We start from the raw sequence: 13126 nt of genomic DNA on the forward strand, positions 1-13126 counted from the left end.
GAATGGTTGTTTGTCTCGTTTGTCTCTATGTGTCCCTGTGATGGACTTGCGACCCGTCCAGGGCGTACCCCGCCCCTCGCACAGTGATTGCTGGACATGGGCACCAGCGACCCTCGTGACCCAAAATGGAATAAGCGGGTAAAGAAAATGGATGGATGGATGGATAGATTTTAAACTGTAAAATAAACTTATTGACAATAACTGCTGGATGTCCGGCCCCTGAGCTCTTGGCTTTCAGTAACTGTGGCCCCTGAGCAGTTTATCCTGATGCATGCTCAATAATCCAGGTAGAAAAATCTAAAAAAGTTAAATCTGGTCCTCTGGACATTCAAAAAAACAGTTTAGTTGAATAGCTCTGCTCTAGACACTAACGGTTACAAATTTGTTTCATTGAAGCATGTGCCAGTTAGAGTGGTTTAATCACTTCCTGTACAAATTAAGAGTTCACAAATTGTGCAAAAAATTAACTACACGCTAAATTTAAAATGACTTCTTTTTTAATAAGTAATACTTCAAATTGTATCTTGTAATAAAATCTTTGTTCGAGTTAGTTCACTGTGGCGACCCCTAAAGAAAAGAGCAGCCGAAAGGGAAAAAAATAAATAAATAAAAATCTTGTAAAAAAAATATATAGATTTAAATTGAAATCAACAAAACCCAGATAAATGTGTTTGGTTTTATTCAGTAATGGGTCATTATTTTAGATATATGCTTTAGGGATGCACAACATATAGAACGTTTATCATCATTGCAATATCAGAGTGTGTAATATTGCTTATTGCATATATTTTGGATAAATTGTAGACCCAAACCAGATGCCAGTAATATATTTGGCAGACAGATGGTTCCTCACTATCCTAATCTGATCTGACCACATCTGATTTCATAAAATGTGACTGAAACGCTAAATGCTAAAAGAAAGTTGTGATGATGGTAGAAAATCTGAATCATATTGTTTGGTCAAATGTATAAAGACACACAAGGACTTTGTCTCTGGCTGGTGCTGTGTCTCAGGTAGTACAGTGCAATACTTGCACAATAAGGTATATTGAGAGATGTTACACAGACTACAAGTTGTATGAGGATGAGTCCATAAAGTGCAGATAACAAGCAGTATGAATCAGTTTGATGTTACATGAAGTAAGATTTGAAACAGACTAAGAGCCCGACCAATATTGATATTTTGGCTCTCGCTGATACCGTTATTGGGAAGGGGCTGCTAATGCCGATAACCAATGGATTGTCTGAAAATTATTGAGCTTTGTTCGCCCCCAAGAATCTAAATGAAGAGCTACTTTTAAACCTGTTTTAACACTTGAAGCCTTGAAACGGTCTTCTTAACATATGTTCACATTTTCTATCCATTATTCATTATAAAGTTATCAAGTGTGTTACAAAAAATATAAATTAAACAAAGAAACACCTTCCCTGTTCATTGTTTCAACAGTCAGTCATGTATGGTGAAGGCCTAATTAGTGTTGACCACAGTGGTGTTTTTATTGTTCTTCACAGAGAAGTAAAGAATTCAGATTAACAATGAATTTCATTGAGGACGACAAAGATAACGTTACTAACACTGATATATTTTACATCTGTTAGATTTATTGTTCTGGATAAAGTTTTACAAGGCAACATTATATGCTAGGTTAAAACGTTAGCTTGCTAACTTGAGAGGCACGTAGCTAATGACAAGCGGGTTGGAGGATTGAAGATAATTTTTTTATTAATGATTTGTTTTACAGATCAGTTAAAATAAACACCATGTTCTGTTCAGCAAAATATGCTACACAGTATTGTTCCCTGCTTTGTCTGTGCTGAACATGAAAGTGAAACTTAAAGTGAAGGGTCATGACTTGAAAGTAATCTGCATGCGCCCTCTGCTGGATACATTGTACAATTACGCCTTTTGCCAGTAAGGACACGACTGGTTCCCAGTGTTTATACTGGCACATAATGGGACAATTATCACAAATACTGGTATGTCCCCAAAAGCCAATATCGGCCTAAAATATCGGGCCTATCAATATTATGAAGAAAAAAAACAATAATAAAAAAAAAAAAAAAAATTGACTTTGTTGTTTTCAACCAGTTTGACAAGACTGTCAACAAGGAAGAGGGCCGGCAATGGAGGAGGGGCGTACCAAAGAGACCATCTTATCACAAGCAGAACTGGTTTGTTCCACTTTGGAGTAAGCTGTTGGGGGAAGAATCAGTTTTCTTGTGTGTTTCTTTGACTGATGAAGCTTCTGGATCAAAGGCGAAACGTTTCAGCACAAAAAAAGAAACTGTCCAGATGACCTGACTGAAAAATGTTGGATTGTATACCTGGATTATTGAGCATGGACTTTGTTGTTACACTCTGATTAATTTTAAAATATGTTTGATGAAATGATGTTGAAGTTTGCAGCTGCTGGGTTGGACAGAAACCTGCCTGCATGAGGAGACAAAGCTCGTCTGTTCAGTCTGAAGATGGCAACAGAGTAACTTGAACAGAAATGCAGGAAGTCGTTCACTAAAAACACTGAAACAGCAGCATTGAAAGTTTGGATTTTATGTTTTGAAACGCTGCTCTTCTCTATTCTTCATCCCAGAATACACCAAAAAAAATCTTAGTACAAGATGTTTTTTTAATTCCCAAGTTTTCAATTCCAAGTGGAAATCCCCGATAGCATCCAAAGAAGTCAGAGGAGGGGGCTTTTCCTCATAACGTCAACAAAAAACACTTCCTGCTGAATTTGACATCCTGAGATAGATCATTCAGGATGGAGGGGTCAGGGGCTCGATCAAAATATTTGTAGTTTGAAGGTTTTTAAAACATTTTTTATCTTATTTGAAATGGTAGTTATTTCTCTACATGATCCCCCCCCCCCAAATCAAAGAGTTAATTAATATACTTTAAATATTCATCAAAATCTTTTCAAACTTCATTCACATAACTTAAAGGTTTTGAATAATTAAACTTTTAATAAAGGAACTTGTAAAAACATTTTGGTTTTAATTTATAGCCTTAATTTAAAAAGCTGCATCGTTTACTGAACATTATTCAGTTTATTGAAACTCAGCAGAGATTTTGTTTGTTTGTTTTTCAGGAACCCAGTAACAAGCGCGTGCGACCGCTGTCCAAAGTTTCGTCCCTCGTCAACCTGATGTCTCCCTCGAAGCATGGAGCCGTGCGGCGTTTTGGCCAGACAATCCAGGTGCGCACGACTCCCAGTAACATTGTGTAAAAGAAGCAGCGTTGTGTTTCTGCTGTCATTTTCACACACGTTTGCTCCTCAGTCGATGTCTTTACGTGGCGACATCAAGTCGCCGGCGATGACTCGCAGAGCTGCCAGCAGGGCTTCAGGTCCGACTCCCACCAAACGCAGGAACAGCACTTTGTGGTCCGAGACGCTGGACGTCCATCAGAAGAGCACGTTCTCAACTAAAGAGATAAAGAGACAGGAGGTGGTGCAGTTCAGTGCTTTTAAATGGGAAAGCCTCGTAGGGGTGTTGGGAGCAGAAGACAAACTTATCTTTAACGTTTCTTCTCCAGGCAATTTATGAACTGTTCAGGGGGGAGCAGGATCTCATTGAGGATCTCCAGCTTGCACGAAAGGTTGGAAATATCTAGATCTATTCAGAGAAAGCCAACAATAATCCTCCCTGTTGATGTTTTGCTGCGTTTGTCTCATTCAGGCGTACCACGACTCCATGCTGAAGCTCTGCATCATGACGGAGGAGGAGCTGGCTCATATATTTGGTGACCTGGATGCCTACATCCCCCTACACGAGTGTGAGTGGCCCCTAAACAGTCTAAAATGAACGGTTTGAAGCGTGTTCGACACTAACGAGTGTGTTTCAACATGTGCGTAGACTTGCTAATGAAGCTGACAGAGGGGACCGGACCTGATGGAACAGTAGCTCAGGTCGGACAGATCATTATTGACTGGGTACGTACACATTCTTCAGGGTGCGTCATGTAAAATATGAAGCTTTGTAAAAGGTTCCTGGTCAACTGTTTGTCCCCAGCTGCCTGGTCTGAACGCGTACAAAAACTACTGCAGCAACCAGCTTGCAGCCAAGGCCCTGCTGGACCAGAAGAAGCAGGACAGGCGGGTGCAGGATTTCCTGCAGCGCTGTTTGGAGTCGCCCTTCAGCAGGAAGTTGGATCTGTGGAGCTTCCTGGACATCCCACGGTCACGCCTGGTGAAATACCCGCTGCTGCTGCGAGAGATCCTCAGACACACGCCCCCTGATCACCCTGACGTAGCCAACCTGGAGAGAGCTGTATGTTAGCATTTATCGGTGCAATCCTCTAACAAATCTGATCGTAAAAATGTTGTACATGTTGGGTTTTGTTTTATTGTCCAGATCATTATAATCCAGGACATTTTGTCTGATATCAACGTGAGAAAAGGTGAGTCTGAGTGCCAGTATTACATAAACAAGCTGGAGTTTCTGGATGATAAGCAGCGGGACCCTCTCCTGGACAAATGTAAGACCCTACTGTGTCACGGCGAGCTGCGCACAAAGAGTGGGTTGGTGGGTACAAGCATTTTTTAAATCTTCCTTATTTCCATTTTTACACAGTGAAAGTTTAATCTCTGTTTAATCTTTCTTTCTGGTATTTCAGAGGCTACACGTGTTCCTCTTCTCTGGGCTGCTGGTTCTGACCCGACCTGTGACCCGTAACGATAGGAGCCGCTTCCAGGTGTACCGACAGCCCATCCCGGTAAAGGACCTGGCTCTGGAGGACCTCCAAGATGGAGAGATCCGCATGGGAGGGTCCTTCAGGGGAGCTTTTACCAACGGAGAGAAAGGTGAGCTGAGCTTCTGGAGGTTTTTGTCTCGGTTAGAAAATGTCTGCAGATCTCTACACATTAAAGAAGCTCTCTGTGTTTCTGTAGTTTTACTTCTTACAGCTTTCATAATCTTGAGGAAGTTCTGTCCATTCATTCAACCTTCATTTATACATTCAACCGTTTTCAGTCAGGTTGTCTGGACAGTTTCTTTTTTTTTTTTTTTTGAGATTTTGAATTATAATCATGGACTTTTTTGGCTTTATTTATACAGGTTAGTCTCAATGAGTCACAAGGACTCATTTACAAGAGAGACCTGTTTTAGACAAAACCACAGATAAGGTACACACAACAATAAACAGCCATAAAATAAAAAGTAAATAAACGTAGTGATATAAAACAAAACGAAAACAGCTACGTTATAAAGTGATGTAAAATACTAAAAACAGGAACATGTCTGCAATGGGTTTTGCCATGAACGTAGCAGATGTTTAAAGTCTTTTAGAGAGGTCAAGGTCGAGAGCTTCAGATCTTTTTGTATGGTGTTCCAGGAGCAGAGTAAGAGAAGGTCCTTTTTCAGTCCTCACTGAGAGGGCGCTGCAGGTAATAATGTCCTGAGAGCGCACGCTGTAACTGCACTGACGACGTGACATGTAGGAGGAGATGTATGAAGAAAACAGACCAAGAAGGGATTTAAAGATGAAAATGTACCAGTGGGAGAGTATGCATGAAGTTAATGGTGACCAGTTAACCAGTGAATACAGGGTGCAGTGGTGGGTACGGTAGTTACAGCCAGTTGTAAATCTTGGCGCGTCATGGTAGACAGCATCCAACATCTGCAGGGTGCTTGCAGGAGCGTTCTTGTACCAGTAAATAATGTCACCATAATCAGTAGCCAGAAGGAAAGTAGCAGTTACAAGGCATTTCCTAGCATTCAATTAAGCAAGATCTATTTGTGAAAAAGAAAACCAATTTTAATTTCAGTTTCTTTATTAAGTTTTAACATGCAGCTTAAAAGAGAGATGTGCATCAACCACAATTCCCAAGTATTTGTAAGAATCGACAAACTCATAGGAACACCATTCATAGATAAAATAGAAGGAAGAACTGCTGGAACCAACTTCCTGTTTGAAAACAACATCTTTTTGGTTTTATCAGCATTTAGCACCAGTTTGAGACGGAACAAATTTGACTGGATGATGTCAAAAGCAGACTGTAAAAGCTGGAAACCTTAGCAACTGTTCTAGCTCGACAATAAACAACTGTATCATTGGCATAGAAATGCAAGGATGCACAGGAATGCTCTGACCTACATTACTTATGTAGATTGTAAAGAGAGTGGGTCCTAAGACTGAGACTTGTGGTACACCATTGTTGACAGTTAAATAGTTGGAAGAAGAAGTATGGTCTGAAAAACCATCAGAGTAAATCTTGTGTAGTAAATGTGAGCAGAGTCATGTTAAGTGGAGTTTTATATTGGGGCGGCTGTGGCTGAGTGGTTAGAGCAGTCATTCTCCAATGCAAGAGTTGGGGGTTCTAATCCACCAGCAGTCACATGCTGAAGTGTCCCTGGGCAAGACACTGAACCCCTCACTGCCTCTGATGTGTGTCCCATCAGTGTATGGATGTGATAAAGCTCTGATTAGTCTCTTTAGAATGATTTGTTCAATTAGCTTTGTAGAGATCTAGTAGAGTGCTGTATGAATGGGTAAATGAGGCACAGATTGTAGTGTAAAGTACTTTGAGTATCTTGAAATAAGATAGAAAGGCGCTATATAAGTACAGTCCATTTATATTAAAATAAACATACAAACCTTTACGGATTTTAAACAAACTACTCTGAGACATTGTGTCGAACCATTACAGATGTTTCACTGACTTGTTCAAGACTAACTACTGTAAAGAAAAATGATTGAAATATAATTTAAATCATTTGTTGCTGCCCAAATGTAGTTTGTTGATAAATTGTCAGTTTGTCTGAGCAAGGGATGATACACAGTCTTGAAAAATCAAAAAAAGGAACTTGTTTTTAGTATTTTCCAAGTTTGGATAAGTGTGATCCAGACTTGAAAAGCTCAAAACAACTAAGTTACTCTCAATGACAGCATTTTTCACGGCAGCGGGGTTAAATATAAAATGCTCTGTAAGTTTAAAAAGCCACCAACAATTTATTTTTCTGTTGTTTATTACTGAATATTGTATGCAGCTTATCGATCACAAGCTAGCTCAGCCCAGAGCTTGGTTCTGCTTCCTCTCGGCTCCTCATCGTCATTACAGTTGTTGTTGTTTTTTTATTCAATTCAGTTTATTTATATAGCGCCAAATCACATCAAAGTTGTCTCAGGGCACTTTACAGGAACATTCACACATAAAAGCCAATTAGTAAAGTTCTCTATCTAAGGAATCCAGCAGACAAGTTGAATCTTGGCTTTGTTGCAGTCTCCCATCCTGAGCAAGCACAGTGGCAACAGTGGAAAGAAAAACTCCCTTTTTAAAGTTAGTGGGAGAGATCATATTTCTCCAGTTTTAGCTTCTCTCCATTGGCTCCCTGTCAAATCCAGAATAGAATTCAAAATCTTACTTCTAACCTACAAAGCTCTCAACAACCTAGCTCCATCTTATATTACAGAACTTGTTGTTCCATATTTTCCTAACAGAGCACTTCGGTCACAGATTGCAGGTTTACTTGTGGTTCCTAGAAATTACAAAAACAGAATGGGAGGCAGAGCTTTCAGTTATCAGGCTCCTCTCTTGTGGAACCAACTTCCAGTTTCTGTCCGTGAGGTGACACATTATCCAGTTTTAAAACTAGGCTTAAGACTTTCCTTTTTGCTAAATCCTCCAGTTACGACTCTGGCAGCAGCATTTTGGATCAACTCAAGACGTTTTAAAGACGTATTTGGACATCCAGTTAATAAACCATTGCAATAGTCCAGTCTAGACGTGACAAATGCATGGACAGTTTTTCTGCATCATTTTTTAGAGGTTTCTAATTTTATTGATATTACGCAGGTGGAAGAAGGCAGTTCTAGTAACGTTTTTAATGTTGGGGATAAAAGACATGTCCTGATCAAAAATAACACCAAGATTTTTAACATTAGAGCAGGAGGACAGATTAATGTCATCTAAGGAGGGCATGTAATGAGCATAAAGATAATAAAACCAGGACACTGTTTTGTTTTGTTTTACTCCAAAGTGACAGTAAAGCCTGGAAACGTATGTAAATCGACTGAAAACATTGAAAATAGGGATCTGGAAAAGTGTGGAGTGTAAGAATCAAAATCTGCTCAGTTTTAGTTTTATCAGTGCCTGAACAAGTCTGAGCTGTGAGTGGGAGGAACAACAAAGGGTTTAAAGGGTAAACAAAACTTTACGTCCAGTTTCACCAGCAGACTTAGTGTTGCTCAAACCTGTTGGTGATAATTACTGGGTTTATCCCTGACCCTGAAGCTTTCAGGCTGGTTTTTAACATCTTTGCACTTTTTTAAATAATTGAACTTTGTTTGTCTTTCCAAAGCACAGTCACATAAACCTGTTTTATTTGTGTTTTGTTAAAAATTGAAATTACTGCAGAGAGCAGTCAGGTTGTTCTTGTGAAAAACTAAGTCTAATAAATGCTTAACAGCATTCCTTTAATTTGTTTTGGACTCATTTGTTTTTCATCAGTTGTTTTGCACTATTAGGTGTGTGTAGAATGACTGTTGTTGTGAAGAAGAGAAAAAGAGTAAAATCAGAGAAGAAGACCAAATGTTGGAAGCTGAAGGAGGAAGACTGTTGTGAGAAATTCAGAGAGGAGCTGTTAAAGGCTCTGGGTGGTAAGAAAGAGATTCCAAATGACTGTGCTACTACAGCAACAGTAATTAGAGAGACGGGTAAGAAGGTACTTGGTGTGTCATCTGGACAGAGAATGGATGATAAGGAAACCTGGTGGTGGAATAGTGAAGTGCAGGAAGCTATTCAAAGAAAGAGGTTAACCAAGAATAAATATGACAGTGAGAGGACTGAAGAGAGGAGACAGGAATATAAGGAGATGGGACGTAGAGCAAAGAGGGAGGTAGCAAAGGCAAAGCAGAAGGTGTATGATGAGTTTTATGTGAGGCTGGATACTAAAGAGGGCGAGAAGGACTTGTAAATGGTAAATGGACTATATAGCACCTTTCTATCATGTTTCAAGACACAAAGTGCTTTACACTACAGTCTGTGCCTCATTTACCCATTCATACAGCACTCTACTAGATCTCTACAAAGCTAATTGAACAAATCATTCTAATGAGACTAATCAGTGCTTTAGATCACATCCATACACTGATGGGACACACATCAGAGGCTATGAGGGGTTCAGTGTCTTGCCCAGTGACACTTCAGCATGTGACTGCTGGTGGATTAGAACCCCCAACTCTCGCATTGGAGGACGACTGCCCTAACCACTCAGCCACAGCCGCCCACTATTGATTGGCAAGACAGAGGGATCAGGCTGGAAAGGATGTGCAGCAGGTTAGGCTTGTTAAAGATAGGAATGGTAATGTAACTAGTAAGGAAAGTCAATGGAACAGGAAGTGGGATAGATTAGTAAGGGTGAAGTCTGGAAAGCTATGAAAGAAAGGAAGAAAGAAAGAACTTCTGTACGAAACTAAACAAAATTATGTACACCGGGTCCCAGTTACATCCAACAATAAATTGTAAAATAAAAACAATAACATCATCTAAGATATGAACTAAGAAAAACATCAACTAAAAATACACTAAGCACTAATAGCATAAAAACATTATGTCAAACAGCAGCACAAACATGAGCATGAGTCTGTGTGAGCAGATGAGCACGCATGAACACATCAACATGAAACAAATCAGCAGCAACATGATGTGATTTTTCACAGTGATTTTTCTGGTTAGAGATTCATGAGTCTAACAGCTTCATGGTAGAAGCTGTTCCTCAGTTTAGTGGTTCTATATTTAATGCTCCTCAACCTCCTTCCTGAGGGGGGCGGGGCAAAAACTGTGTGTGTGCTGGGTGAGTGGGGTCCTTCATGATGCAGGTGGCTCTCTTCCTGCATCTGGAGGTGTAAATGTCTGTGATGGTGGGGAGGCCAACACCAACAGTCTTCTGTGCAGCCTTCACCACTCTCTGCAAAGCTTTTCTTTCTGCAGCTGTGCAGCCTCCATGCCACACGTTGATGCTGGAGCACAGGATGCTCTCCACTGCACACCTTAAGAAGGAGGTGAGGACTGAGCTACCCAGTCCAGCTCGCCTCAGCCGTCTGAGGAAGTAGAGTCTCTGTTGAGATTTCTTGATATGGCTGGTGGTGTTGTTGCCCCAGCTGAGATTGTCATTCATGTGTACACCCAAGTACTTGTAGCTGGAGACCACTTCCACCACAGATCCTCTTATGTTCAGGGGGTGTAGGTGTGTTTGTTCCTTGTGAAGTCCACTATCATCTCTTTTGTCTTCTTCACATTGATGTGAAGGTTATTCTCTTTGCACCAGTTCTCCAAGTGTTCCACCTCTTGCCTGTAGCTGGATTCATCATTGTTTGTGATGTATCCCACCACCGATGTATCATCTGCAAACTTTACAATATGACAGCCTGGATGGGTAGCTACACAATCATATGTGAGCAGCGTAAACAGGAGAGGGCTCAACACACATCCCTGAGGAGAGCCAGTGCTGGGGGGTTATGGTGGAGGAGAAGTCGTGGATCCTCACTAACTGTGGTCTGTTTGTTAAGAAGTCTAGTACCCAGTTGCAAATGGAGGGGCTTAGTCCTAGTGTGAATAGTTTGTCCATCAGGGTTTGGGGGATCTTAATGTTGAAGGCAGATGTGAAGTCCACAAAGCGCATACGGACATAAGAGTCTTTCTGCTCCAGGTGGTTGAACGCAGTGTGGACCACAGAGGAGATGGCATCCTCTGTTGATCGGTTATCGCGGTATACATACTGATGTGGGTCCTCGTTGATGTTGATGGTTGTTTTGATGTGGGTCATGACCAGTTTTTCGAAGCATTTAGCGACTATCGGGGTGAGGGCCACTGGCCGATGGTCATTCAGACCAGTCACTGTAGAGCTTTTTGGGACTGGGATGATGGTGGCAGTCTTTAGGCAGATGGGAACAGTCTCCAGGGTGAGTGAGGTGTTAAAGGTGTCTGCCAGCACCTCGCAGAGCTGATCAACACATTCTTTCAACACTCTTCCGGGGATGTTGTCTGGGCCGGTTGCCTTGTATGGATTAATCCTCCTGAAGGTACTCCTTACTTCTGCTGAGGTCACGCTGAGAAGCTCTTCATCCGGTGGTGAGGTGAGTCTGTTGCTGGGTGGTCTGTTCGGGTCTTCAAAGCATGCATAGAACTTGTTGAGAGCATCAGGCAGAGATGGTCTTTGGGGCATTGTTCACTCCTTCCTTTATAATCTGTTAAGCACTTAATGCCCCTCCACATGCTCCAACAGTGTTGTGAGGTGAATTGACCCTCGATCCTCTGTGCATATGTGGTCTTGGCCCTTTTAATACCAGCAACCAGCTCTTTCCTTGTCCTTCTCAGCTCCTGTGAGTTTCCAGACCTGAAGGCTATGTTTCTGGCTTCTAGCAGGTTGCGCACCTCTGCATTCAGCCAAGGTTTTCTGTTTGGGTAACTTTTAACATATCTTATGGTGGAGACGGTGTCAGTACATGTGCTAATGTATCCCAGAACTGAGGATGTGTATTGGTCCAGATCAAGCGATCCTCCGTTTTCAGCAGCTTCTCTGAAAACCTGCCAGTCTGTTCGATCTGTTCGATGTCATCAGTAGGACCTGAGGACATACCAGTGGAGGTTTGGAAATGTCTTGGAGAGATGGCAGTGAGGTTTTTGACCCAAATATTCAATGGCATATTTGAGAGTGAGAAAACCCCTGAGGAATGGAGAAGAAGTGTGCTGATGACCATTTTTGAGAACAATGGTGATGTACTGAGTTGTAGCAACTACAGGAGAATTAAGTTGATGGGTCACACAAAAAAGATCTGGGAGAGAGTTGTGGAATCAAGACTTAGACGAAAGGTGACTATTTGTGAGCAGCAGTATGGTTTCTTGCCAAGAAAGAGCACCACAGATTCCATCTTTGCTTTGAGGATGCTGATAGAGAAGTACAGAGAGGTTCAGAATGAACTCCATTGTGTCTTTGTGGATTTATAAAAAGCATATGACAGAGTGCCGAGGGAGGAGCTGTGGTACTGCATGAGGAAATCTGAAGTGGCAGAGAAGTATGTTAGACTGGTACAGGACAGGACATGTATGAGGACAGCAGGACAATGGTGAGATGTGCTGTAAGAGTGACAGATTGCTTCAAGGTGGAGGTGGGAGTGCATCAAGGACCAGCTCTAAGCCCTTTCTTGTTTGCTCTGGTGATAGAGCCACTAACAGATGAGGTCAGGCAGGAATCACGTGGTCTATGATGTTTGCAGATGACATTGTGATCTGTGGTGAGAACAAGGAACAGGTGGAAGAGAACTTGAAGAGGTGGAGGTATGCACTTGAAATAAGAGGAATGGAAGTCAGCCATAGTAAGACAGAGTACATGTGTGAATGAGAGGGAGGCCGGTGGAACAGTGAGGCTACAAGGAGCAGAGGTCACAAAGGTGCAGAACTTCAAGTACTTGGGGTCCACTGGCCAGGAAAATGTGGATTGTGGTAAAGAGATTAAAAGGAGAGACCAGGCAGGATGGAGTGGATGGAGAAAAGTTTCTGGAGTGATTTGTGACAAAGGGGTGTCAGCAAAGGTCAAAGGAAAACTTTACAAGACAGTGGTGAGACCAGCTATATTGTATGGTCTGTAGACAGAGACATGGACAAAAAGACAAGAGAAGGAATTGGAAGTGTCAGAAATGAAGATGTTGAGGTTCTCCTTAGGAGTGACAAGACTGGATAAGATTATGAATTTATTTACCCTTTATTTATCCAGGTAGTCTCATTGAGCCACGAGAACTCATTTTCAAGAGAGACCTGTTTAGGGAGCAGATGGTGGGGGTTAAGGGCCTTGCTCAGGGGCCCAGAGTGGGGCGAATGAGGGTGGAGGGAGGTGTGGGTGTTCCATCTTTTCCACCCACATTTTTTTTTTTTTTTTTTTTATGTTGACAGTACCGGGAGGTGAACCTGTGACTTTCCGATCACAGGCCCATCTTCTAACCTCTGCGCCACCACTCCCCAAGGAGTGAGATCATCAGAGGTACAGCACAGGTTGAACAGCTGGGAGATAAAGTTAGAGAGACCAGACGGAGATGGTTTGGACATGTCCAGAGGAGGGACAGTGGTTTGGACATGTCCAGAGGAGGGACAGTGGGTATATTGGTAGAAGGATGTTAGAAATGCAGCTGCCA

General features: G+C 41.8%; 1 protein-coding gene across 1 annotated transcript in view; it reads left to right on the forward strand.

The window, feature by feature from the left end:
* Window positions 1–13126, forward strand: part of LOC119415821 (neuroepithelial cell-transforming gene 1 protein) — a 20916-nt gene that overhangs the window by 2070 nt on the left and 5720 nt on the right. The window contains exons 4-11 of the mRNA XM_037682995.1: window positions 3090–3197; window positions 3280–3447; window positions 3536–3598; window positions 3679–3775; window positions 3856–3932; window positions 4012–4269; window positions 4354–4524; window positions 4616–4802. Coding sequence (XP_037538923.1) covers window positions 3090–3197; window positions 3280–3447; window positions 3536–3598; window positions 3679–3775; window positions 3856–3932; window positions 4012–4269; window positions 4354–4524; window positions 4616–4802 — 1129 coding nt within the window. The remainder of the gene's footprint in view (window positions 1–3089; window positions 3198–3279; window positions 3448–3535; window positions 3599–3678; window positions 3776–3855; window positions 3933–4011; window positions 4270–4353; window positions 4525–4615; window positions 4803–13126) is intronic.

Source organism: Nematolebias whitei, chromosome 10 (genome assembly GCF_014905685.2).
Source record: "Nematolebias whitei isolate Nwh7 chromosome 10, NemWhi1, whole genome shotgun sequence".
Lineage (NCBI taxonomy): Eukaryota > Metazoa > Chordata > Actinopteri > Cyprinodontiformes > Rivulidae > Nematolebias > Nematolebias whitei.